Source organism: Hippocampus guttulatus, chromosome 3, assembly GCF_054856545.1.
Source record: "Hippocampus guttulatus isolate MCC_2025c chromosome 3, RoL_Hgut_1.0, whole genome shotgun sequence".
In the NCBI taxonomy this organism is placed as follows: domain Eukaryota; kingdom Metazoa; phylum Chordata; class Actinopteri; order Syngnathiformes; family Syngnathidae; genus Hippocampus; species Hippocampus guttulatus.
Window position 1 is genome coordinate 3,465,491 of NC_141263.1, and position 27,840 is coordinate 3,493,330.

Below are 27,840 nucleotides of genomic sequence, written 5' to 3' on the forward strand. Positions count from 1 at the left end.
TAAGACAGCCTCAACTCCACAGTAAGCTACAATAATATTCGTCGCTTTGCACAAAGGATAAACAATACATGTCAGAGGATTGTTATATTATCTCTCTATATTTGGAGGTCCACTATTTGTGTTCAAATATCTGTTGTTGAAAAGGTTATAACTTCACAACACCATTAGCCCATCTCAGGAGTTGCCCATTATTACTGGCGAATATTGTTAGTATTAAGCTATGTTAGTTTTTTTTTATATATGTATATATATATATATATATATATATATACATACATACATACATACACACACACACACACACACACAATAACACGCACACGCACGCACATATATATGCATGATAATATTCTGTCTTTCCAGCACCGCTGCATTCTTCCAGCGTTCAGGGATGGTGGTAGAAGAATTCAAGATCAGTCGGCAGAAAGCTGCCAAATGACATCTGGATTTCAAGCGCTCAGCGGCCCATCCTGACTTGGTGCCACTCAGCGGCGCTGTTGTCAACACCTCCGCTACTTCTGCTGTTTTCCTTATGTGTGAGCTGCTTGTGTGGGAGTGAGAAATGCACTGGAGCTATCTCTCGAAACCGATGGTTTGATGACGGCAGGCTATTGTTGTTCAGACACTCAGCCAGGTGCTTCGGGCTGTAGGAGCTCCCCTCAACGAAGAATGAACAAAGAATCCGGACTTGTGTTACTGCACGGATAGCGCAGAATTCCAACCCAAAAAGACGGTAATTACTCGTTTTCTTCCCGTGTGTGTAGATCCAAATGTTGTTTTCCTACTCTCGATAAATGAAAGGATGTCTTTCCATCGTTGTGGCTTGCATTGAATGCTGCAGGTTTGTTTACCACCCGAATGCTTTTGTATTCGCCTCCAATGAATGAATCTTCGCGTCGTTTTATGCTACGACACCGGGTAAGCATGAAGAAGCATGAATGGCAGACTGGGTGTTTATGAATATTTTAACTAAAACGGTGAAGCTGCTGCTGGGCCTGCTGCTGATGCAGCAATATCAAACGTGTCAACTGTGTTACAGGACAGTACTGTCGCTCTTTTAACTGAAGATGGAAGCACTTACAATATCTTAAGCTTCTGGTCAGTGTTGTTTGTCCAAAAGGATGGAAAAATCTTGTTTACAATTGCACACATGTGTAACCACCCAAAAAAAATAAATAGGTACCTTAAGATAAAGTATACAGATTAGGTTTCAGACATTTAATACCCAAAATTATTAGGCAATAGGGTGCCTAAAGAGATAAAGCTTCCCACCATCTCAATCTGCCTGGAGATTTCCACCAGATCTGTTTTTCCTCAAATCAGAGCCTTGAGATGATGAGATACGGGTTGACATTGAAGCTGTGGTGTTCAGCAGTGTGTTGTAGTCCCCAAAATGTGATTAGTCTGCCCTGGTTTCAACAGACAATAAGCCCTCCACACCAGCCACACTAACTTCGTTTCATAGCACACATTAGTGTCTGTCAAAGTAATAAAAGTTAACTGACCAGCAGAGTTGGGAAGTTTACTTTGAAAAATGTATTTTGATGCAGTTACTAGTTACCTATAGTTCGTAATCTAATCCAAGTACAGTACCATTATATTGAAGTAACATAACTTGATTACTTTTAATTACTTTTAGATTACGCAAATACCAAATATGTGAAAAAAAACAAAACGTCAACAACAACAAAAATCCATCCATTCATCTATTTTCCGATCCACTTTATCCTCAGCAGGGTCTCAGGGGGTGCTGGAGTTTATCTCAGCTGTCTTCGGGCAGTAGGAGGGGTGCACCCTGAACTGGTTGCCAACAAATGGCAGTGCACACATAGATAAACAAACATTCACACTTACAATCACACCTAGGGATAATTTAGAGTGTTCTATCAACCTATCTTGCATTTTGGGGGAATGTGGGAGGAAAACGGAAGACCCGGAGAAAACCCACACAGGCACAGGGGAGAACATGCGAACTTCACACAGGAATCGAACGATGTACCTCTACAATGTGAGGCGGATGTGCGAACAAAAATCTGTTTCATGTATTTATTTGTCTGGTCTTTTTTGTCTTATGGATGGTTCTGGAATTCAGGAGGAAACCTGAGCACCTGCAATTCAAATCAAAGCCCAGGAACTGTGAGGCAGACATGCTAACTAACCACTTGTTCAGACTAAGCCCTGGTGGAAGTGGGTTTTCACCTGCCAGTGTAATCGTCACTAACTGGGTCAAATCTCACTGACGGATGCCCATTTCGCTGACTGAAGGGACCACACACACACAGCAGGCTCTATTTTGATGCTTGGTGCAAGTTGAATGAAAAACGCAGTCTTTATTCTATTTTATTCTGCTCAATTCAAAAATGGCATTGACAGGGGAGTTCAGAACATGCTACAAAGTACAGTATTCGTAATGCTACCTACACTTTAAAATATTGCTTGGAAATAACAATGAACCCCTTAATCGTCCATTTTCAACTGGTCCATGAAGAAAAAATGTCAATGATGAAGATCTCTGGTCAAAATGAGTTTGATAATGTCAGCACTGATGCATTGTATTACTAATCCCAACCAGGATGGCTGAACGTCCTTTTTGATATTTGAGGATTATATAGAGGGGTCTGACATGTAAAAAAAAAAAAAACGTTGCGAATCCAGATAACCCTCAAATAATAAATAGTCGGGGTAAAATTCATTCCAGAATTGGTCAAACTCACAGACAAACAAACCCAGTGGAAGATGATCAATAAAATTTACGGAAAAGATTCATATGTCATACAAAAGGAAATAAAACATACATGAATTACTACAAAATTGCATGCAACTGTGTGTGTGAAACAAATGAAGCAAATCTGAGAGAACAAGGCAGGACGTAAGTGAACAATAAACAAAGCATCTGGGCTACAACAATGGATAAAGAACAAAGCAGATAGAACAAAGTAAGTGTAAGTACATTTCCATGAAAACTAACACAAATGCATCTTAGTGTCTTAAGAGTTTCTTTTTTTTTTTGTGATTGAGGCTCAGTTGCTCATGCAGGTCATCGCCGGTTTGAATCCTAGCTTTGACTGTCCATTGTCGAAGGGTCCTTGGGCAAGACACAGAACCCTAGTTTGCCCCCAGGGGGTGCCTTGCATGGCAACAGCCGTCCATTGGTGGATGAATGTGCACGGGAATGGGTGAAGGTGAGGCTTTGTGAAGTGCTTTGAGAACAATATCGTGTATCAAACGCTATTTAGGTGCACTTTACCAGTGATGTTTGGACGCTTGACGATGACGTAATGAAGTAGCTCCCATTTGGCTCTTTGCCAGTAGAAAACCAAGCACGTTCTTCCTAAGAACTTGTTAAGCACCACCTAAGCACGGCACTGGCCCTGGCACCAAACAAGCACCAAGTTGGTGTTTTTTTTTTTTGTGGAAAAATCTGTATGAGTCACGTCAGCTCTTTGTTCGGCATGCAGGGAAACCTTCTCTTCAGCACATCAACATGAAACAAAGCGTCTTTTCCACAATGAGGGTGCCGATGTAGCTGTATTATTATTTCTTTAATATTAATTTTTTGGGGGAAAAACAGCAAAACGTGAAGTCTGAAGTGGCAAGGGATTACTCTATTTATATTTTATCGAGGCAGTATATGCATAACCTACATAAGGAAGTGCAAAATGACAACAGCTTGGTACTTCACAGTATACAGTATGTGGATGGAAAGAAAGCACGCTGGCAAGAAAAGGCACTTCCAAAGGCGCCTGAAGAAAAAAAAAACAGAGCAAACAAAACAGGAATATAATCAAGACAGAGAACACAAACTGAAAGACAGTGAGCAAAGACATTTCATTACATTTTTTTCACATCCTAAAAGTTCAGTCAGAGAACGTCGTTCTATTGACTGATTTTTCATGGTTTTTTTTGTTTGTTGTTGTTTTTTTTTTTTATCAGTGCTCAAGCGAGTGTTTCATTGAAATCCAAGTGTTAATGTTGAGCCGCTGTCTTCTGCGCTCTCCCAAAGTGGGCCTCCAGCCTTGGTCGTTGAATTACTGCCAGAGTGCTGCTCTGAATTAGTGCACTGACCACATGCAGATGGTTATAGTATATGCTTCAGAAGAAAGTTATAATTTTAAAGTTGGTGGAAAATTGGACGTTTGAAGTTACAGTATGTCATATAATATACAGGACTATGTTCGGCTGGCTGTCTTTAATCTCGTTGCCCTGAATTTGCTCCATCTGGTACGGCCTTGCGATAAGGTCCTTGTAGCAAATTTGTGTCCTACAAACACGGACAGAATTGTTGTACATGAAAGAAAAAAAAAGAATGACTAGAATGGCGAGCAGCTATAAAGGACATTCGCAGCCCTCGCCATGTTAAGATACTTCCACGTAAAAATTGGATTTTTTTCGAAAATGCCACCATCAAGGTCCAACATAAAGTATTTTCTTTGCCTGGTCTCATAAGGGAAAAAGTTGAATATGTTTTTGTGAATGTTTGGTCCCTTCTCAAAGTTTCCTCTTTTATCTTGAAATGGGATTTTGACTTTTTCCTTGCCCGGTTGGGAATTTGGATCATGGCATGCAGGGGTGTGCAGTGACCTCTAGAGCAGGGGTGTCAAACTCATTTCACATGGTGGGCCACGGTAGATGTCAAGTGGGTCGGACCATTAAAATGATACCATACTTTGCTATAAATAACCAAAACAATGTCTTTCCTTTGTTTTGGTATAAAAACCACAAGAACATTAGGAAAATGTTGAAATTTAATGAACCTATCTTTTCCAAAACATTTCATGAAGCACCTTACATTTCCTTTGACAAATGTGCAATTTACTTTTATCATTCACAAATATGCATTGCAACTGATCCCACTGATTGTACAAACTTTAACAAGTAATTGGTATTGAAAAATATAGTAATGCACTTTAAGATTAAACGAGATTTATCAAGAAATGAAGTTTTAAACCATTTACACGTGCATATAAAATCTAAATGTAATCCCTGCCTACACCTTACAAACTAAGGGGAGTGCAGTTAAATGTGTAAATGTGAGAGTACTGTTGATAGCGTCTGCTGTCATGGGTCTGTCTCAGTGACGGACTGAGGCTGCAGTTGTCGTCTTCTCTGATCAAAACAGCGTCCCCTAGCGGATACTCAATGATTGCACCTTATTAAAAATATTCATTTTGTGTATTTTATGCATTTATCTCACTTTTGAATTATCCTGCAGGCCTGATTGAACCTCCTTGCGGTCCGGTTCCGGCCCGCAGGCCGTATGTTTGACACCACTGCTCTAGAGGGCCTGGTCCACAAAGTACAAAACGGGGCACATACAATACAATACAATACATGCTGATTTATATATGCGTAACTGATGGTCTTTATGCAGCGTCCCCCAACTCGGAGTTCAAATCCGTGCCACCACCTTGCCGTTCGCCGGGAAGCGAAGTGGCTGACTGCGAAGCTAAAAACTAGTAAAAGGCCAGCACTATCTGAGACCTCAGAGGAGTGAGGTTTTGCGAACATATAATTGGGCGGCTCGAGCTGGAATCTGTTACACTACGATTCACGATGAATGTTCCATAGGACTGCAACATCACATGTCATTGTACCTACTTAATTATTTGGTAGTGGAAAGTGAAAGAATGTTTTACCTGATGGGGTTTGTTAAACAACCTCTGTTGATGTGGATTTGTGGAAAGATTGCCACGGCTGCTGCTATTGCTGGAGCTGGGCTGATTTGGCCAGACTGCAGAAGCTGCAAAAGAAAACGGGAGGAGTTGGTTAGGCAAGTATTATACGATTCATTTACAACAAGTATGCATTGGAATTGGCTCACTGTGAAAAACCTGCTGAACCACAAAGGGTTTGGAGACTCCTCATTGAGATTGACACTGCTGTAGAATGAAATATTGACAAACTGTAATCTAATGCATATAAAAGACACAGAGTGACATTTCACACCATTTCTAGAAATACACTAAAATTATGAGTTCGCGCCAATGGGGCTGATTCATAATTTGCTCTTCATTAGTTTGCACACAATCAAATAACACAACTATAGATGTACAAAACACGCTATTCATCCATCCATCCATTTTCTGAGCCGCTTTATCCTCACGAAGGTCGCAGGGCGTGCTGGAACCTATCCCAGCTGTCTTCAGGCAGTAGGCAGGGGACACCGTGAACCGGTTGCCAGCCAATCGCAGGGCACAAATAGACAAACAACCTTTCATGCTCACACTCACACCTCGGGACAATTCAGAGTGTTCAATCAGCCTGCCATGCATGTTTTTGGGATGTGGGAGGAAACCAGACTACCTGGAGAAAACCCACGGTAAGCACGGGGAGAACATGCAAACTCCACACAGGAAGGCGGGGGCCGGAATCGAACACAAAACACACGACTTCATTAAAATTGTGAATAATTCACATTTGTTAAAATTGCACACTTAACCAATACCATATCAATGTCAAAAGATGATCTGAAAAAGAACAGTAAAACAGAGTCGGACTGTGATAATATGTCTCCAAGCGCTATCCAATATCGAGACATGTTTTACATACCGGTAGCTTTTCTGCATTCATCATTACGATGTCCTTGGCTTTTTGTGTACTGTGAGACTATTTAATGAAACAATACAAATGGAGCGAGTAGCGACTAACTTATTGACAGAGGGTGCTTAGCTTTGAAAGAGCGGTGCGTCGAGTAAGATGGCATGTCATCTGCAAGGGTTTTGTGACCAAAGGTAGCATAGTAATCATGATTATAATTGTATTTATTTAACCTATGTTCTTGATTTTTTTTAAAGGCAAAAAAGGGTGGCTGGTGTGCTAAGAGCTTATCCCAGCTGACCTTGGGCAGTAGGCGGAGTACACCCTGAACTGGTTGCCAGCCAATCGCAGACAAGAAAATATGATTTCGTGAATACGTGTAACAGACACATAATGTGGTGACCACTGACTAGCAGGGACTAAGCCAAAAGTTAAAGAACAGTGAGGCAAACACACATTTTGAATTTCTACAACAGCCTTGATGTTTCTACTGTTTTACTTTTTTCCACAACAAATGAGGCTGTCACTGTGGTTTTAACTTCAACCTTGTTTCACCTTAAAGTATTTACGCATCACACATTGAAGATCGAAAATTATATTACCCAATCTTGAAATAATTTTATTTATACCATTTAAAGTGTGACTACCCCCATCATGAATTTAGAAATATACAGCAACTAACCAGTGTACTTAGGTGTCACAGTAAGTCAACGCAGGTGACGCACAGTGCGTAAGCCACCACTCAGCCTGGGCAGGAACGCTGATTTCACACGAATTCTCTTTGCTCCTCTTCACTTTTTTGATTGATTATGTTAATTGAAATGCACTTTTCTTTTGAATAGAAATTAAGCGTTAATCGTACTTGAATGTAATTGTATTGAAAGTGAATTTTCACCTAATGGGCGAGCCAGTCAGTCATGAAAAAACACATGTGTCAATGTTGTCTACTGTACTTCAATGTATTTTTTTCCCCTGAAATTAGGTCACTATAGGAATGCTAAATTATGGATTATGATTATTATTATTATGAATAGGAAGTTTATAACAGTGTTCCACTCCTACACATTTCTACATAACTTGAAACACATCAAAATCCATCACTAAGCGATGCCAATGCAGCGATAAAGTCATAAAGTAATAGAATAAATCCAGTACCTGGATGAAAAACCATGAATATAACAATAATATTGTATACCTGTACAGTCATGAAATAAAGATCGCCTGGAATTTTTTGCTACCAGTCCGCAACCATAATGAATCCACAGTCCACTTCTGGGTCCAGGAATCAGTTTGTTTCAAAATAAATAAATAAATTGAAAATTCCATAAACCCATTATACAGAACTACTTAATCCAGATGTTTTTGTTTTGTCTTCTGTGGTGTTGCGTGTCGAGTTTGCTACTTATGGTCCTGCCATTAGTGGAGATCTGCACACAGGATGCAGATTAAAGCAGGATTAATACCCTGGTTCTATTGTACGGGGATGATTTGTAGTTCTAGTTTGGTTGTGGCAGGGATTTGTTTGATCAGTGAAGTGGCCCACATAGATGTTGAGCTATCAGAGCCACTTACATCATGCCATAAATTGCTGTTTTCTCTGTTGTAGCCCTCCGTAGCTACTTCACAGACTATTTTCTTGTCTGTTCCATTTACTACTCGATGTCAAGTTAAGACAATTAGCTGCTCTTTTTATTGTTTTGAAGAAAACAACTGCTGTAGGTGTTTCTTTCTGTTTTGAAGAACAGGGTGGGATTTAAATAAATCAATAAATAAGATAATTGGAAATTCCGGAGTGGAACGTGTCGCTATAATGTATTGTTACTTCCTATATGGCAGTTTAAATGATTATCAAACAACCAACATGTTCCCCTCCCCGGTGGAGGGGTTTGTGTGTCCCATTGACCCTTGGAGCCAAGTTGTCTCGAGATGTTTGCCCCTGCCAGGGGCACCCAAGATGAATGGGTCCTCGGTAAGGGACCAAACAAAGCACAAGAGCACTCAAATAGCCTCTTTTGTCCACCTGACCCCGGATAAGTGGAAGAGAATGGAGGGGTGCCGCAAACACAGTTACACTCAAGGTGTGTCAGAATGTTTCCATAACTGGGGCTACAAAAGAAATATATCAAACCCAAACTACAATCTTGACCCTTCAGTGTGGGAGAGACAATGAAACAACAGATTGACAAAGAGATCCCGTGACGTTTGCTTTGTTCAGTGTGTGAGAAAAGGTGAGAGTATGCCTATCCTTTACTGTGACAATGAACTTATTCACAATGCCCTGAGCATTCACCAAGAAGAATATCTCGACATAATATAACGAAACTGTTCCTCGCCGTAAATTAAATCAGTTAGTCTGAAATACAAAATTGGCATTTTTACACAATAATGGCGGCTAAATGGAATTGTTATCAATACATGAAGCCCAATATCACAAAGTTGGCTTTATTCTGTTCTGTTCTTGTTTTTTATTGTCTCTTACCACTTTTGCTCTCTTTCCTACAGATATTGACATGAAGAAAGACATTGAGACATTAATTGCTGAGGAAAGAGCTGACATCATTTTAAAATATGCCACGGTAAGTCTGTGCCTAAAAGCATACCATCAATTCTTTACTAGCTCACAGAAAATATAGACCAGTTGTCCTTTAATAACTAACTCGAACAAATCGGATTACGAACAAAATGTTCAGAAAAATAATTGCTTCGGAACACAAACTATGGTTCCGTTTTTTTTTTCACAATCAAGGTATCCACATGGAATCTCTTACACGGCGTGAACGTTGTTATTTCCGTGTTTAGCGTTTTTCATATTCGTGTTTTTGCTCCAACTTAGCCCTCAGTATGGCTTGACAACTTGGTTCTTAAATGTATTTCAGTTCATTTTAAGGGGAAAAAAATATTTCATTATTTTTCACAGAGTCTCGGAATAAATTGATTAATGAACCGAGGTTCCACAGTTGATGACTTTCCGTCCGATTGCCCAAACTTTACATTTTAATAATTTTGTAAATAGATACAGTATGTCTTGGTCTTCTAGAGCTTCAGTCATGAGTTTAACCCTTTTAGGGGGAGCGGTTACTACAGTGGACAGCTTATCATGTTATCAGGTCACAGGGTGCATGAAAGGATTACATCATCCATCCATTCTCTTCCGCTTATCTGGGGATAGGTTGCGGGGGCAGCAGCGTTAGTAGGAAAGTCCAGAATTCCCTTTCCCCGCCGACAATGTCCATCTCTTCCGGGAGGATCATGAGGGATTCCTAGTCTAGCCGAGAGACTCTGGTGTGTCCCGGGTCATTCTTTCCAAGGACCTCCGTCCTCCCAGCGAAACATGCCCGAACAATTCATCAGGGAGGTGTCCAGAAGGCATCCTAACAAGTTTCCCTAGCCACCTCATATGGCTCCTCTCGATGCAGAAGAGCAACAACTCAACGTTGAGTCCCTCTTGGATGACAGCTTGTCATACTAGCTTTAAAAGAGAGGAATCTAATTTCGGCCGTTTGTATCCAACAACTTTGTTGTTCGGGCACGACTCACCACCGACCGCTCGTGATCACAGGTGAAGGTAGGAGCATGTCAACCAAAGTGCTCTATAAATACAGTTGAGTTGAGTTGACAGTTGAGTAAATCGAGAGCTTTTGGCTCAGCTCCTTTGTCAAAACGACAGAGCAACGCAAACTTTGCATCGCTGCAGACACTGAACCAATCAACCTGTCGATCTCGCCTCCTCCCTTTCTTTCCTTACTCGTTAAGAAGACCCCAAGATATGTGAAGCCCTCCACTTTAGGAATGATGAAGTGTTTGCTGTAAATCAGTTGAAGTAAAATCACACACAGTCATTGTTCACTGGAGCTATATCCTGGACTCCACTGTATCCGATATTGCGCAAAGAAGAGGAGGAAGAGTTGAGAAGAGAAGCGAGAAGGTTGAGACGAATGAAAATGTGAAATTACATCTGTTTGTTGCTTTGTGTAACTCTTGGGTGAGAAGAGAACAAACTCGTGTGGGCGTGCGCAGGTGGATGCGTTCGTGTTGCCAATAGCCATTTCGATTAGTTGTATAATGTGCATTGGATGCGAGAATGTGGGCCAGTTTTTCTTTGTCGAACGAAATCTTCAACGAGTCATTCAGTCAGCCATAAATGTTTTCTTTTGTCTCAGAGTGACAGCATAGCATCTATTTGCATGAGGATCGATCGATAGATAGGTAGATAGATAGATAAATGAATATCAAGGTAGTCACTTTGTAAATCAATAACACTTTGAATTAAAGTTGAATTCCTCATCAAGCTTCATTGTAGGTTTGCAAAAGCTGATGTAGAGCTGAAAGATGGAGAGTTAGGTTAAATTTAGCTTCATGTCTGAGCGGTGGGGGAGGGGGGCTGTAGGGTGGTCTGCTCTGTCTAGCCATAGCAACAGCTGTGACACACTTTGCACTGATTGACGTTTACAGATTTCTGGCTAAGTTGCCAGCGAGAGGAATGCATACGTTCTAATGCAGGTTTCCAGCTGGGGCACAGCTGGAACCAAATAAAGCTCACAGCATGATAGTGTTTGTCAAACTAACTGTCTTGTTTGGCATGTCTCCCTCGTGAGATACCTCTACTACCATAAAATGACTCTTGACAAAAATGACAATGAATATGTATGCTGCTTTGTAACCACTATGAGTCTTGAATGCTCAAAGACCGGCGCTTTCATTCATTTTCCAGATTTACAGAGTGTGTATTGGCACAGTTTGATTGAATTAGGAATGCACAGAAATGAATTTTCAAGACCTTGAGCTATATACTGAATGTACTGATTGTATTTGTTTTTTATTTTTTGACCAAATCATACAACTTGACTGTGTGACAGATCTGGAGAATGCTTGTGAATGCAGTTGACATCAGGTTTCATTTTGGCAATCTAATGTCAAAGTAATGACTTTACTTTAAGCTATACGTTTTCTACCCTCTCAAAATGTATCAGAGTTCATGGCAGGGTGCTGTCATAGTGAGTGGAAATTCTGGTAAAGAGGATCGAAGATCAAAGCATGTAAAAAATGCTTTTTAAAGGACTGCAAGCAGACCTCCACTATTGGGTGATGTCAACTTGCCGTGGGTGTTCACAGATCACTGCTGTGAAGGGGTCACTTGGAGGACCACCTTCCACCTCGATAGATTGTGTCGTAATCGCCGTGCCGCAACCCGAGGTGGTATAATACAGTATAGGTGATGATGATAATGATGATGCATTCATTTAACTGATTACAACAATGATTCAGAGGGTTTGATGTGCACTGTCATATTTAGTAATGAAATACGATGACATCGACAACACATATCAGCAGAGTGTAGAATCCGTTTGCCTGCGCCTAGATCAGTGGTTCTTAACCTGGGTTCGATCAAACCCCAGGGGTTCGGTGAGTCGGTCTCAGGGGTTCGACGGAGACTCTGCCATAGAGGTTAAGACACACCTGACTCAACATGTCATTTAATTACGACACGCCTGCTTGGCCATCGCTGGCTGCAGATGATCACATTACGTTGCTTGTCCAATCAGTGCTGCGGGAAATTTAGTTTGCTCAATCGTCAACGTGCGACTGTCGTGATAGTACCTTGTGTGATTTATTTTGTTTTGTTTTTTAAATGTTTTAACACATGCTATGTCGAGCAAAAAAAGAAGGAGGTCGGACGAGGATTCACATACCTCACGGAACGTGATGGGACTCAGCATCCTATCTGCTTGATTTGTCACGCCAAGTTGAGCAACTCTCATCTCGGACCGGTAAAAGTGAAGGAACACTTCTTGAATCATATTTTTGTTTTTCACTAACGGTTTGGTGGATGCGCATATGAGGTGGTTGGGTTTGGTACCTCTAACAAGGTTAAGAACCAATGGCCGAGATCAAATTCCCCCAAATCGCATTACACCACCTGTGCCACAACTTAGACCTGCTCTGAGCTGGTCTAAAGTCTAGTACATTGTTAGGTGCACCGGGGACATGTAAAATAAAATGCCCTCAATCCACTCCAGCACAGTCTGCCAAATTCCCAAATATGATAAACTAGACTTGCCCTGTCATGAATATGAAGATGTGTCATTTTTTAACGCAGAGTACAAATGTGCTGTGTAACAAAATAGAGCCCCTTTAGTTTCATCTCATTGTCTCATCATTCTTAATTTTTCAACTGTGCTGTGCCTGCCCCAAGTGGGATTCTGCAAATGTAATGTTTTCTTCCACTGCTCAGCCATCAGATAAAACTGGGGAAACAACTTTTTTTTTTTTTTTTTTAAACTAGGTCGGACAGCTGATTTTAACACATATTTGCATGCGGAACCTAAAACTGGTGTTGGTTTTTCTCTCTCACATAAAGTTTTTGAGCTACAGGATGCCCGTTTTCTTGAAAAATAAGAAATAAATGTGTATGTACAGTATGTAAATAAGACAGTAAGATGGAAATGTTACAAGCTTTGAAAAAATGCATAAAATTAAATAGGACTTACAAGGCCCAGGGTCACAAGGTTAAGAGAAAAGCCATCACTAATCCTCTTACTACCCCTTTCCTAGCTCTCTGTTTGTGATAGTACTAACCTTTTTGGAGCTGCACACCCCTCTCACTACACTGTCTCAATTGTGACTGCACAAACAAGTTGCCACGTAGCTGTGGATGAGCCCAATCATCATAAAATGACAAGTCTTACTGTAGCGAATCAGTGGATTTTTTGCTAGTAATCCGCGGAGAATAAAATTGGAATCAGCATGGCAATTTCAATTTTAATCAGTCAAAAATCGAACGCAATCGATTTTTTTTCTATCAATTTGTTCCCCAGTGTAATTGACTTGATTTGACCACCGACAACCGTTGTTTTTTTTTCCTTGCCTCAGTTTGATTTATAACCTTGATTTATTGGCATGCGTGATTGTGTCTCCAGGGCAGACAGGGTGGGGTTGAGATTGACCCCTGGGAAGACGCTGACTACAACCTCTATAAAGTTATTGATCGCCTCGGGTTCATGCAGTAAGTCCATTCTTGGTCTGTTGACTAATGCAATAGCTTACTGTGACTTTGTGGCAATATCTTTCTGTTAGTCCTATTTATTTATTGGTTGATTTATTTGGTTTCTAGTGAAAGTGAGCTGCCTGCACCAACTGCAAATGAAGAAAAGGTACAATGTTCTGCGCATTTCCAAGTTATCAAATCAGCTACATGAATTATGGTATGCCCGAATGAAATTCACAAAATTTGCCTCACATTTCCTGCACCGGTAGTGTGACATGATTCCTGCAGACGTGAAGTTTTGTCCACTGCCAGCCACCAGATTATCAGGTGCACTGGGTATATTCCAGCGCATCCACCATGGTGTAGAACAGTCTGCCAAATTTCAGGCAAAGCAAGGATTGCACCGTCACAAGAATCAAGTTGGGAGAGTTTTTACACTTGAGGGCATCTGCGCCTTTTATGAATATAGAGCCCATAGTGTCAGAGGCCGGTCACGGTGCCTGTGTGAAGGGATGTGTGAAGGTTAACACCCTCACTCCTTTGTGTTCAGAGCTGTCTCCGGTGTCCCCACACACGAATCATCTAAATGTTCAACGCTGCAATGAGTGTCTGAAAGAAACTTGCCCCTTCCAGCATTTATGTCTGACAGACAAATGCCACGAAAAGCCGGCTTTATTGCTATGCCGCTGATGTGGAAATCTTGCATGAAGTCAATGTGAAAGGGACAAGTAACGAAGTAACAGGAGAGGTCAGTCCTTCTACTCACTTGCTCACTTCATTGCTTATTTTTCTCCACAGCTGAAACATCTCGAGGTAGAGAGAGCAGAAAAATGGCTGAAGATGGTGAAGAAGTGGGATAAATACAAAAACAGTGACAGAGTGAGTAGCAGCCAACATATCCAAGAAGAATGACAGGAGACCACTCGATCCTAAAAGACAATAAAGGAGCTGACAGACTGGTTATTAAGACCTAGCCGCTAGGTCCTAGCGCTAAAATGCTGATAGTATGCTCATGTTTTGGATGCTTTTTGCTCTTTTGATATTTTTCACATGATCCATCAAAGATGACTTAATGCATCTGTTATGATTGTTAACAAAGTTACGAACATGTTGACGGTCTAAACATGACGATGATCGTACCCAACTAAAACGTCTGGTTTTGCATTTGCCCCATTTTTACTCTCCTCGACTTGATGCTGTCAGATGGTGAAACGGGTCTACAAAGGCATTCCTGTCCAGCTTCGAGGTCGTGTCTGGTCTCTGCTGTTGGATGTGGAGAACACTAAGAAGGTCAACGAGGGCAAATATGAGGTAAACACAATTATAATTTGACTGAGCAAAAGTGTGGAGAATGAGTGTGCTGTCTTTTGATATTGAAAGAAACGGGAAAAACAGTCAAAGTTGTTCTAATACATGGACACGTAGTAAAAGCAAAACTATGGAAATGTTTTCTCTTTAACCCTTTTCTTCTTTGGAAAATGATGAATTATACATTAAATTACTGCTATATGTTCACTGTACACCAAAATACATGTATTTTCAAATATTCAATGCTTTAATCCTAATTTAGGATTAGGGCCAGATTTGACCCTTTGGGATTTAAGGGTAGCATTTGAGTAGCAGAATTTTTTGGGGCCAAATTTGACCCCATGGGTTCTCCAGGGTTAAAAAAACAGATATCGTCAATTTTCATTGGTTCCCCATCATTTTATATTCCACAGGGGCTGTACACAAAATCCTGCGCAATTGTTTGGCATGTTCACATGTGTGGACCCCTATGTATAAACCAGAATTGTTTTTGTGATCATTCACCTTTTTTATTTGAATTACAATTCAATAAGATGAACCAAAAGTTACTCCACATCTGTAAAGGAGTTGGAGGGGCTTTGCTCTGTGTAAATTTAATTTGGGCCGTGATCAGATTGTCGTCACACAATCAAGCTGGAATAAATTAGCGGTGCGCTATACATGCGTCGTGTACTTGATTCATATCACATGACATCACAACATATGAAAAAAAAATTCTGGACTACTTTGGCAATGAATTTGTGAGCTTTGATTCTGAACGCCCTTATTCACTGCGTTCTTATTCATTGTTGATCTGCAACTGCTCAGTCTAAGGCCTGTCACGAATTAGCAACAATTCGCATGATAAATGCCATGTCCTTTGTCTTTGCTGCTAATCTGGGATCCTACAAATTGTGAAAAGAAATATGACCCTGCATGCTCTTAAGATTTCAGTTACCTTGTGAAATCAGTGTAAATAAGTATTTTCCATGAGTTACTTTATCTTGCAATTGCAATCATCATCCTTTCATGAAATGTTAGCTTTCATAAATATACACAGTATGCATATCTTAAACTACCGGTACTCATAACGTCTTCACTTCTTGGTGTCCCAGAAAATGAAGGAACAAGCCAAACTGTACTCATCTGAGATTAAACAGATTGACCTCGACATCAACAGGACCTTCCGCAATCACGTCATGTTCATGGACCGCTTTGGAGTCAAGTAAGGATTCACTTTGAACGCTTTGATCCACAAGCAGACCGATCAACAAAAGGATAACTTCAAAAGACAACACATATAATAGGATGGTTCTCGAGCTTGTTTCGAATTTGATCGCGAGAGTGACCGACGAATGCCAAACTTTCCATTTCTTTGTCAATTGTGTTGTTGATTCACAGGCCACATCAATTCAGACTGGGAGCATTTTCATGCACTCAAAAAAGGTCCATGATTTTAAACAAATGGATAAAGAAAGATGTCACTTTCTTGTTTGGCAGCTACTAATTGAGAAAACTTCTTAAAGGGAAATGCCAGTGTAGCGGAAAAAGATAGTCACCCCATCAACGGCTAGTAATGGAAACATCCAACTGATTAGCATCTCCATTCCAGGAGGTCACTTTGTTCAGAAACAGTTCATCCCTTAAAAAAGAAGAGGCCGACTATTAAGTTAAGGTATTGAGTAAGGCTCAAAATAAAAATCAAACATAGTTGAGAGGGAATTGAGGAACTTCATCTTATCAATTTAGTTAAATTGGTTTAGATATCAACCATCCATCCATTTTCTAATCCCCTTATCCTCACGAGGGTCGCGGACGTGCTGGAGGTTATTCTAGATATCATTACGTCATGAAATCAGGGAGCATTTTTGTGGTAAGCCTGTATATTTGCAACCCCACTGTAGACTGAGAGAGAAAAAAAGCAGGCTATGTTTTGGTTTCAATGGAATGTTGCGCTCTACAGCATGATGTCATTGTAATAGATCACTGGCCTATTTTGGAAGCGGTACTGGAAAGTATTGAGCAGCAGATAGTCTCGTTTTAACTGCAAAATGCACATCTCAGTCATAAAAGAAAGTTGGAGAGGTTGGGCTTCTGTTCTCTGAAGGAATGTTTCCAGCCACTGTGTAGTTGATCGCTTAATTCGCCTCCTTATGGTCGAGGGTTAGTTGTGGGTTACACTGTAGACTGTATAGTCGCTGTACTGTATATTGCAGATGTTTTTGCATATGTTACACAAAATATGTAGCTGAGGAAGAGGCTAACAGTGGTTTGCAAGAATGTGGTACCTGTATTTCTGATTATGACCGAAGTCAACTAAAGTCTAAAATTCAAAGTACCTCTAAGTAAAAAGTATGTAGAAAAAAAGTAGCTGTTATTGAAAGGCCATCTAGCACGTGATTTCGGATGGGGTTTTGTGAATGTTTTCGCTCAAACAAAACAAGGTAAAAGTAACAAGGAAATAGTTGACTCAGGTTGTTAATTTGAACATGCCCTCCCTTTTTTTTTTTTTGCCAGACAGCAGTCTCTCTTCAATGTTCTGTCGGCGTATTCAGCCTATAACACAGTAAGTGGTACTTTTGCTTCCATCATAAAAAGCACTCTTGTAGTAGTTGAACTAATCGAACTGTTATGAAGGTGATGCAAATCTTTAATAATTTCTTATTTCACCTTCACTGCAAGCATCTGTAACCTGGAAATGACTTGATATGTCACCGCAATATATCACCACATAAGACCAGCTATTGTTGTTGTGCCTTTTTTAAAAGTATTGAAGATGTTACAATTTATTTACTATTCCATCCGACTATCTATCCATTCTCCAGTACACTTATCCTCACGACGGTCGCGGGCATGCTGGAGCCCACTACCATTTTATTTTTTATTTTTTTTCAAAATTATTTTGCTTATTCAAGAATCTTTCATTCATAGGAAAATTTACATCTGACTGTTTGCCGTTAATGTTTGTTTGATTTTAAATGGATAAAATCAATTCTTTTTTTACAAAAGATAGGTCAGTTTATGATGGTTTATTTTTGGAATTCTTTTACACCCAGAGTCGAAACTGTTTTCACATACCTTAGAGTTCCCTGCCAAAACAGAGAAGAAAAATCCCAAATATGAGACTTTTATCGCCATGGTGATACTGTTCAAAGTGTGAGGACCTCAACAACTCCCATAGCCAATATTTTCACAATAAAATCCTCAAATTGTAAAATATTGCACGTGTTTACCTCCACCCTGCCACATTTCATGACCACTTCAAACAATTCCAACTTAAAGTTTCACATTCAGTTTCAGATCAGTGTCAGCTGTTCAGCATTCGCATACTTTCTCTACAAACATTTCATCCTATAGTTATTTTTTTTAATTATTATTGAGGTTTTTTTTAGCATGACTACAAATGTTAAAAAAATATGTATGATTAGTCCAGTGTTTCTCAAATAGTGGGGCGCGCCCCCCTGGGGGGGCACGAGGCTCCGTCAAGGGGGGCGCGTTTGACCTCGGGAACATGCTTTTTTTTTTTTACTGTCTTAATATAACGTGCAGTTGCACCTCCACTACGTTAGGGGACAGTGGCGCTCTCATTGGCAGAGTTTGCGCAGGGAGCATTCTAAGGGAGGAAATAAGACGAGGCGTATGTAGCACTTGGCTTCACTGTGACTGCGGTGGCAGACAAGGAAGGATCGATGTGCTTACTGTGTCTAAGAATGTTGGTTGCGGACAGCATGAAGCTAAATAAATTAAAGCACCGCTTAAAGACATTACACCCCAATCACGCTGATGAGCTGTTAGAGTTTTTTTTTCCAGCGAAAACATGCCGAATATTGCCAACAATCATGCCACTTTGTGACTGCTACTTCAGTAAACTGAAATACAAGTCCCGGCTACACATTGAGCAGGAGCCGAGAGTTGCTGTGTCCTGCTTCAAACCTCGCTTCGAAAAGCTGTGCATTGCAAAATGTGCTCATTGTAGCCATTAATCCAGACATCATCTTTAATTTAAAAAAAAAAAAGCACAAATACATTTATATATTTTTGTTTTGCTGGTTAAAGTTTTTTTTTTAATATTGTTCTCCTGAGATAATGTTGGTGATTAGTTTGAATGAATTATTAGTTATTGATTTGATGTAATTTTATTTTTCAGTATTCGTATGGTTTGACATGGTCAGTCCAAAAATATTTATAGTTAAATTAAGGATTTAATGTGATTTTAGAATTTCAGATGCATCTTTAATCTTTTTCTGTTCCAGTTACTAAAGCTATTCTTTGTTGTAAGTTGGCCCGTATTTCTTTCTTTTTGATTCTCTTATACGTTAATAAGGATACAGTGTTATGCAAAGGTGTTCTTTTACAATTTTATAGACAAATGATACTATTTATATTCAGGCGGGGGGAGGGGGGGCCGCGAGATGTTTTCCTCTTCCTAGGGGGGGCATGACAGAAAATAATTGAGAACTACTGGATTAGTCAAACATGTTGGAAGGGGTTAGCAAGCAAGGAGAGGGAGGGTGCTCGGAATTAGGTCCAGTTCAGCTGTTGGCTGCAACTCTTAAGGCTAAATGCCACAAAAAGACTTGGTCTTGGATTTGGTCATCCTGAAGCTGTGATGCCATTTCACCCTCAGGGAAGTCATGAGCCAAAGAGCTGTGGGAACCTCTCTGTGTAATTGTTTTCACCTTGTCCTGTGCTCTGCAGGAAGTGAGTTATTGCCAGGGCATGAGTCAGATCGCTGCACTGCTGCTCATGTACATGAATGAAGAAGATGCCTTCTGGGCTCTGTCACAGCTGCTGACCAACCAGAAACACGGCATGCATGGTGAGATGATGTTTTGAAGATGACGCACACTGTTGTGCTACGAAGAATAGGACATGGTCATTGGACAGTTCATTGTATGTTGCTCTTGGGATGTGCAGGGCCATGCAACTTCCTGTTGGGCGTTCTGATTTTGCTCTTTCAAACAAGGATGGATCTCATTTTCAATGTATCTCTGTTGTCTTGCCCACAACGTCCGCCCATTTTCCCTTCTTTCAGGATTTTTTGTTCCCGGTTTCCCCAAACTTCAGAGATTCCAGGCACATCATGATCAGATCATTTCCAAACTCATTCCCAAACTAAAGAAACATATGGTGAGACGTCAAAGTGTAGTGTTGCGTAGTGCACACAATACACCTGTAAAGATGGAGTGGCGTGTACAAGTTTTCAATTCTAATAAGAATTACCATGAATGTGTTTCTCTGCAGGACAAAGAACAGATGTCGACAGGCATTTACAGTACTAAATGGTTCTTACAATGTTTCATTGACAGGGTGAGTAAATTCACAAAAAGACACAATAGTTCATTGACAGTAGTACCAATCACCCTTTATTTCCACCATTTTCGTAATTCTTTTTTTTCTTTTCATTTTTACGTTTTTTTTTGGGGGGGGGGGGGTCAAGACAGTTTGGGGACAGCCTTTTTGTGTCTCAGCATGACAGCAAAGACATGCATGGATGACTTCTATATGGAAGAGCATGTCCCGTGCATAACCCATAACACCACAAGCCCGTCAAACACCTTTGGATGAACTATCCATCCATCCATCCGATTTTCGATCCGCTTTATCCTCACAAGGGGTGCTGGAGCCTCTCCCTGCCGTCTTCAGGCAGTAGGCGGGGGACACCCTGAACTGGTTGCCAGCCAGCCAATCGCAGGGCACACAGAGAAAAACAACCATTCATGCTCACAATCACACTTTAATAACATAATTTAAGGTGATCAATTAAACTACCACGCATGTTTTTGGAATGTGGGAGGAAACTGGAGTACCCAGAGAAAACCCACGCAGGCACAGGGAGAACATGCAAACACCACACAGGGAGGCCGGAACCGGAATTGAACCCTGCACCTCTGCACTGTGAGGTCGACGCGCTATGGATGAACTATAAGAAAGTTATTTCTTTTTCTGATCTTGAACAAGGACAGAGATAGTGAGCCATTAGGCACTACCGTATTTTCCGCACGAAAAGACGCACTGGATTATGAGGCGCACCTTCAATGAATGGCTATTTTGTAAATTTTTTTCATACATTACACGCTTCGCACTAAAGGGCGCAATCGACAATACGTCCACTAGATGGTACTACGCTCCCTCCATTCAACTCGAGAGGTGTCCGTTCAACTTGAGAGGCGTTCATGACCGCCTCTGAAAAATGTAAATTAACTGTTACTGTACTTAAATGAAACTACGAAAATTGAAAATAATGCATCAAAACAGAAAATCAAACGAGGAAATCTTGGAATCGACGCATTACCGTAATGCCCATACAAAAGATGCACCGGATTTTAAGGCGCTCTGTGAGCTTTTAAGAAAATGGAAGACTTTTTGGTGCACCCAATAGTGTGGAAAATAAGGTAAATCACCCAAGTGGTCCATTATAAAATTTATTTGAAATCCCATCCATATTCATAGTAAGAGTAGGCAATCTGGGCCATTTTTTCCCCCCCCAAAAACTTCTGAACAATAATTAGATACATCCCCCCCTCCAAAAAAAAAGTCTAAATCTGAACTTGCTTCACAGAAACATTACCGGTAGACCGCATTTCGAAACATTTCTTTCTCATTCATTTTTTATTTTTATTGCTGCATACATCTTAGTCCAAAATATTGCGAAACAATATTCTATGGCGATATTTAACAATGAAGTTATTAAAATGATGTCCAGGCTTTTAAAGGGTGTTTTCATGAATGTTTATTTCACTTAAATGTCACCTTTTTATCCCAAATGACAAATATCATCACATTTTGAACTGCAAGTACTGGTCTACTTCTGCCAACTATTACAGCTATTAGAATGAGGAAAAGGTGTTTTAAAAAAATTCTCCCTAATAAGAGATATCAACAAAGTTTGATGTGTCATATGCAAAGGTCCACCATTTCCAGCTACTATAGCAGTCAAAATGAAAAAAAAACATCTGTTTTATTTGATACATGGTGATTTGTATCACGGTACCGTACTTGACTTGTTAGCATGTCAGCCTCGCAGTGCATAGGTGCATTGCTCGATTCCAGCTCCGGCCTTCCTGTGTGGAGTTTGCATGTTCTCCCCGTGCCTGCGTGGCTTTTCTCCGGGTACTCCGGTTTCCTCCAGTAGGTAAATGGAACACTCTAAATTGCCCCGAGGGGTGACTCTGAGTGTGAATGGTTGTCTTTGTGTGCCCTGTGATGGCTGGCAACTGGATTGGAAAATGCAGGGAGCGTGATTTGTGCACTTATGTCACCCTGGAATATGTTATTTATGGATTTGTGGATGTCTTCCACACAGACGGTAAGAAAAATGCGTCTACATTTAAAGTCACAGCCAATACAACGATCTTTTGGTAGATAGTTTCCAAAATGTGGCAACTTCAGTCCTGTCAACAGTGAATAATTCCCAGGCTGACGATAGACTCCTCCATTTCCTCAGTTTGAAACAATGCTGTCTTGCACTCGACTTGGCCCATTGAGTCACGTGGCCACTGATTCGCGGAATGAAGACTTATCACTTCCTGCTCCTTTGCAGTCTATGAACGCTGATTCGTTGAATGAGGACCTTAATAACTTCCTCCTACTTTGCAGCCAAACAATGGACTTAATTAAGTCAAATTGCCCATTGTGAAAGGAACATTGATGATGAAAATCAATGACGATATAAATTGCCCACTCCATAGAGTACTGTATTGTTTTTCTTTTTTTAATCTCTGGAATGCTGCATCAGAAGCAATACGAACCGTTCAGCTTTCCCAAACCAATTTAGGCCCACAATTCTGTGGTGGGGGTTTGGCACCGTCGGGTCACTGTCAGCACTTCTCTTTCCCAGAGAGTCGTCTCACTGTGGGCTTCTAAAACAAAACTAAACAAATTGTCCGCTTTGGCGAGAAGGAGATCCCACAGATTCAATAATCCATCGTGATGATGTGATTTTTGCAGACCCCGTTTACTTTGACCCTTCGCCTGTGGGACATTTTCATTCTGGAGGGAGAGAGGCTCCTCACCGCCATGTCCTACGCCATCTTGAAGCTACACAAGAGTAAGATGACAAACAGCATGCCATTGATATTGTCAGCATTTTTAACACACCCGTACATATCATAACATATTTTTTCATCTTCATTTCTTATTTACTCTCTTTCTACATTATTTGAAGAAACAGGTTTACTCAGGCATTAATTTGTGTGCTTTGCCTCTGTCTTTCACATGATGATGCCTCACCTTGAACAAATTAATAGTTTGCCCTGTTGAGATATTCTTAGCAAAAGAATCGTTCATCTTCTGTCTCAGTGCATTCGGACAGACGCGAACACAGCAAAGAAACTCCGATGCCAGCCAAAGCAATTACAAACACGCTCTAGCTCCACCGGTTAGCGCATCCCTAGATGTGAGATTGAGTTTGTCAACGTGTGCCCTGCAATTGACTGGCAACCAGTTGAGGGTGTCCCCCGCCTACTGCCCGAGGACAGCTGGGATAGGCTCCAGCACCCCTCGCGGCCCTTGTGAGGATATGCGGATTAGAAAATGGATGGATGGATGGATGGATAGTATTTAGTAAGGGACATTTTTGGTTGTGTAGTGTATAAGGGTGGTCCTTGCAAGCTGTTTGAGCACTTTCAGCTCAGACTGTGAAGTTTTGAGGTGTATGTTTTTCTATCATTTGTATGATCTTTACATAGGCTCATGCGTGTATATCTGTATTTGGACAGAGCGTCTCTCGAAGATGTCCTTGGAGGAACTTCGAGAGTTCCTGCTGGAGCGCATTGCTGAGACGTTTTTTTACAGTGACGACATGGTCATTGAACAGCTACAGGCCTCTATGACTGAACTACGAAAGATGAAGCTGGATCTTCCTCCCCCAGGTATATAACTGGTCAATTTAATCCTGACTGCTTCCAGATTGTGTCTTATTTTTGTACGACCACAACCAATGCACTGAGTGTGGAAAATATCTCATCAACCTATATGTAGTGCCTTTTCCAACAACACAGGACAGCACAACCTGGAAAGTTGTTTACGATGGAAAGTAGCCACTGGCTAATTCCGGCATATTTACAGTGAATGTTCATCAATATGCACCGCCCCTTTTAAATAAATCCATTGTAAATTGCAAACCATGTATATTCACATCTCTATGCAATTTCGAGCAATCAGTGAACCTAAAATAGAAGCTGGAGTAGGTTTCCTGGAGAGACACTAACACAAACACAGCAACCAGATGCGAGATACACACAGAAAAACCCAAAACAACACCTACAGTATTCCACCTGAAATGTTTTTGAGTGCTAACCGATCCCAACCGCTCCACAATATGTTTCTTTGAACAGTATTTATCCACTCGTTTTCTCAGGTAAGCCTGAAGAGTTGCCACGGAAGCCTTTGGGCCAGGAGCTTCCAGTGCTGCTGACTCCACTGGCGCCATCCAGAGGAAAGCCCCCCACGGCCAGAGGTTGTCCCAAAGCAGGACTCGGCTTGCACATCATATCCAACCAGGCCGATTCCATATCCCCTGACCAGAGCCCTACCAAAGACATCAACGATCTCCATCCTGTTGACCATGAGGAGGTCCCTCTTCCTTCCCCTGACCCTATTATCATCCATAACCAGGCCCTGTACACTTCAGATGACTTCCCACTTACGGGACCACCGCCTTACCAGCCCCCAGAGAGTCAAGCAACCGGGACTGCTGATCAGCTCTCACAGTCTTATGCGTGGAAGATTGAGGTGCAAGCTGACCACTCAGGACTCGCAAATATACACTCGACAATTAGCACTGAGGGATCATCCAAAAGGGTCCTAAGGACTCTATCGGCCCCCATATTTTCTGCTCACTCGGAAAGTGAAACGGCAGCAGAGATAGCGGAGGGTAGTTCCCTAGTCCAGCTGTCGGATTCTCTGTCCTCCAATAGGTCCCTGAGCCAGGACCAGGCCTGAACACTTGAGGAAAAATGCCCGTTGTTTGTTCGATAACCAGCTCATAATTGGTCCTCTCCATGTACATTGCATTTTGACTGCCTTGTGAACATGCTTTGCTCTGTGAAGAGGATAGCACGAGGTACATTTGCACCACAGTCTGCGGTGTTGTTCCCAGTAAAGTATCAACACAACTTTATTTCATTTCTTCTTCTTATTATTCTTGTCCATAAAGAATTGCATTTTTGAGGAACTCACCACGAACAAAAAAAAACCCCCACCAAACTTTGTACACGTATAAATAAATAAGGAGGAAAAAACCCTTTAAAGTTGCTATCACGAGTAATGACACAAATAGGACGAAAGCCCTCTAAAATATAAATGTTTTTGCCAGGCCTTCTATTTTTGCAAAGTTAAGACCCTCAAAAACAGCATCATGTTTCTTTGCAAACTGCTCATCACTATGGCCACAGAATGCGATGAAAATAAAACGCTTTCAATAATGGTCGTCTAAAACATCTTCAGATGAAACACGAGAGAGACGATTGGATCAATTCTGTGGTAAGGAGTTGAATGCCGCTACAAGCATGTTTCTTAAGTTCTTCTCATGGCGACAATTCGCCACACCTCCCGCTTATATGATTAGTTCTGCCCATGAACATCGTCATCCAGGAGTGATTTGCCAGGCCCCGTGGAGGACCCTTGAGCTGGGTATTTTGCTCGGAGTTGATCCGCCAAAGACATACAGCTAATATGGTGTTTGAATTTGGTTTTGCAAAGTGTGCAAATGACTTTAGATTCCTCCAACAAGCGTCAAGCAGGTAAAACAGAACGGAAAACAACCTATAGTCTGTGTTCATGCCAGTGACTCCTCTAAGTTTGGCTACACGCATGAGCAGAGGTTACAGGCCGCCGCAGGAAGTAAATAAAACTTAAAATTGTTTTTAACAGTATAACACACACACACACACACGAGTGTGTGTGTGTGTGCGTGTGTGTGTGTGTAAATAAGGCGAATGTTCAGTATAAGGACTTATGTTTTTGGAATGTGGGAGGAAACCGGAGTACCCGGAGATAACCCACGCAGGCACAGGGAAAACATGCAAGCTCCACACAGGGAGGACGGAGCCTGAATTGAACCGACGACCTCTGCACTGTCAGGCAGACGTGGTAACCATCCGACCACCGTGCTGCCCGAGGATGTTTTTTTTGTTTTTCAAAAATATTGTACCCAATTTAGAAGGTTGCATTGCTATCTATTAACATCTGATGAGAGAACATTATAAAATAGGCCATATTTCTATGTCTACTATACTCACTTATCATGAGAAAAATAGTTGTGCGATACGGTAACTGCATGAACAACTTGGGAATATTGGCACGCTGTAGAGGCAGCATCCGTTTTCCTACTTTTCTCTGCATTTTGCATACAAAGTCAAGAGTGGAAACGTATGTAATGTGTCGTGTCACCTCTATTTCAAATTAGGCACTCAGTCTGGCAAGGTACATTTTTAAAAGTTTTATTGTGGTTTGGGGTGGTCTTCGAATATTTCAGTTACTGCGATGACTCCATATAGTCAGAAAATATAATTTACTGCTGTTGAAAGTTGTGTTTATGATAAATGTCTTCAACGGTGTTCCCGTGTGGGAGTTTACAAAAACATATTTTATCGTGACTCCCCACTAGTTCCTCAATTTGAGAAGAGATGCTTATTTTTCATAATGGTCAGTATTTGAAATACTGTAACTCTTTTTCAGGATTTCCAGTATTCTAGTGTTTATAATCAATGTCTTCATAGGAAATATAGGATCATTTTCATTTTAAACTTCAGAGCCACTTGAAGCTTTGTGTAATACCGTTTCAAGCAGAAAAGTCAAATACAGGTATCACTCTTTTTGACTTATTTAAAATGTTTGTAGGTTTGATTTTTTGAGGGGAAAATCGGGGAACAAAGATTGTGAAACCTTTGCTTGCCCTTTTACCTTTTTGTACTGATATTTTGAGGCCTTGTTTGAAGCGATTTTGCTTCTTCTGTGGTCACTGCGCTTCAAACGCAGGATACATCAGCCTTAAAAAAAAAAAAAGAAAAGTTGGACTTGAGGCCTCTGCCATGGTGAGCTGGCTCACTGTTAGAATTGCACCGGATGAATCTGCCCCCTTAGCCTCCTTTTCTATTCAGTAATTTATTGTTATACTCTTAAATTGAGTCCATCAGTAGCGTACTTGGAATATTTAATGCATTAAGCAATTTTAAATGGTGATCACTCATTTCTTTTTCAGGGTGATTTTTTTTCAAATCATTGACGAATCACACTTGCAACGAACGTGTTTAGATTATTAATGAAATATGTAGGTCCCATAGCAAGTTTTTATTGTTTTAAGACAGAGGACAGTGCCGCCTTGTGCTCAAAAACAGTAAAACGCTGCTATCTTGTGGTTGTTTTAGGTTAAGCATTGCTTTCGCACAGAGCTGGAGTTGAACTCTGCTGACCGCTCCGGTCATTTTGTCCGAATTTCCATTTCATTTCTGTGAGCAGAAAACGACGCGTTATTGTGTGTTTTGTATTAACATGCCAGGACCCCCCGCGACCCTAGTGAGGATCAAGAGGTTCGGAAAATGGATGGATGGATGGATGCCAAGCGCATTTCTTTACTTTATGTCTGTTAAACTCTGGCTTTGAATTATTAAAATGTTTGATTCCAGTCTGCTTGGCGTGGTATTGACGTTAAATGTACAGTACTGTATTGCACAACAGAATTGCACGTCACCAAGAAAGTGAAATAAACAGCAGACTAATGGCAGAGCGTGGAGGCAGGTTTTTGTGACGGAAGAGAAATGCATCAATCCCAAACATAGTGAGTTCCTACTAAATGTAGACAACTATATATATATATCTATATATATATACAGATAGATATACTGTATATAGGTACAAATACAAACACATTTTTATACTTTTTTTTTTGGCCGTAATTCTAAATTTATGACATTTCCATTGTAGTTGCTTTTTCACCAAATTTACCTCCATACTAAAGCTCAATGAATTTGAAATGTGAAATTAAATGTAAGTGTCAGACGTCGCGGTGGAGATTTGTAACATTCGGA

The 27,840-nt window shown here is 40.8% G+C and overlaps 1 protein-coding gene across 5 annotated transcripts in view; it reads left to right on the forward strand.

The window, feature by feature from the left end:
- LOC147207157 (USP6 N-terminal-like protein) overlaps positions 1–27,437 on the forward strand; it is a 28,905-nt gene extending 1,468 nt beyond the window's left edge. The window contains exons 2-17 of one of the 5 annotated variants that reach the window (XM_086106308.1): positions 364–536; positions 623–733; positions 9,040–9,113; positions 12,192–12,305; positions 13,455–13,540; positions 13,649–13,688; positions 14,321–14,401; positions 14,726–14,833; positions 15,925–16,034; positions 17,327–17,375; positions 19,508–19,628; positions 19,845–19,939; positions 20,054–20,119; positions 22,760–22,859; positions 23,530–23,682; positions 24,171–27,437. In XM_086106308.1, the coding sequence (XP_085962434.1) occupies positions 9,048–9,113; positions 12,192–12,305; positions 13,455–13,540; positions 13,649–13,688; positions 14,321–14,401; positions 14,726–14,833; positions 15,925–16,034; positions 17,327–17,375; positions 19,508–19,628; positions 19,845–19,939; positions 20,054–20,119; positions 22,760–22,859; positions 23,530–23,682; positions 24,171–24,754 (1,773 nt within the window). In that variant the 5' untranslated portion in view covers positions 364–536; positions 623–733; positions 9,040–9,047 and the 3' untranslated portion in view covers positions 24,755–27,437. Of the gene's footprint in view, positions 1–363; positions 734–9,039; positions 9,114–9,133; positions 12,306–13,454; positions 13,541–13,648; positions 13,689–14,320; positions 14,402–14,725; positions 14,834–15,924; positions 16,035–17,326; positions 17,376–19,507; positions 19,629–19,844; positions 20,120–22,759; positions 22,860–23,529; positions 23,683–24,170 lie in introns of those variants that run through there. The other 4 variants (XM_086106310.1, XM_086106311.1, XM_086106309.1 and 1 more) reach the window with 4 other exon arrangements.
- The last annotated feature ends 403 nt before the right edge of the window (positions 27,438–27,840 follow it).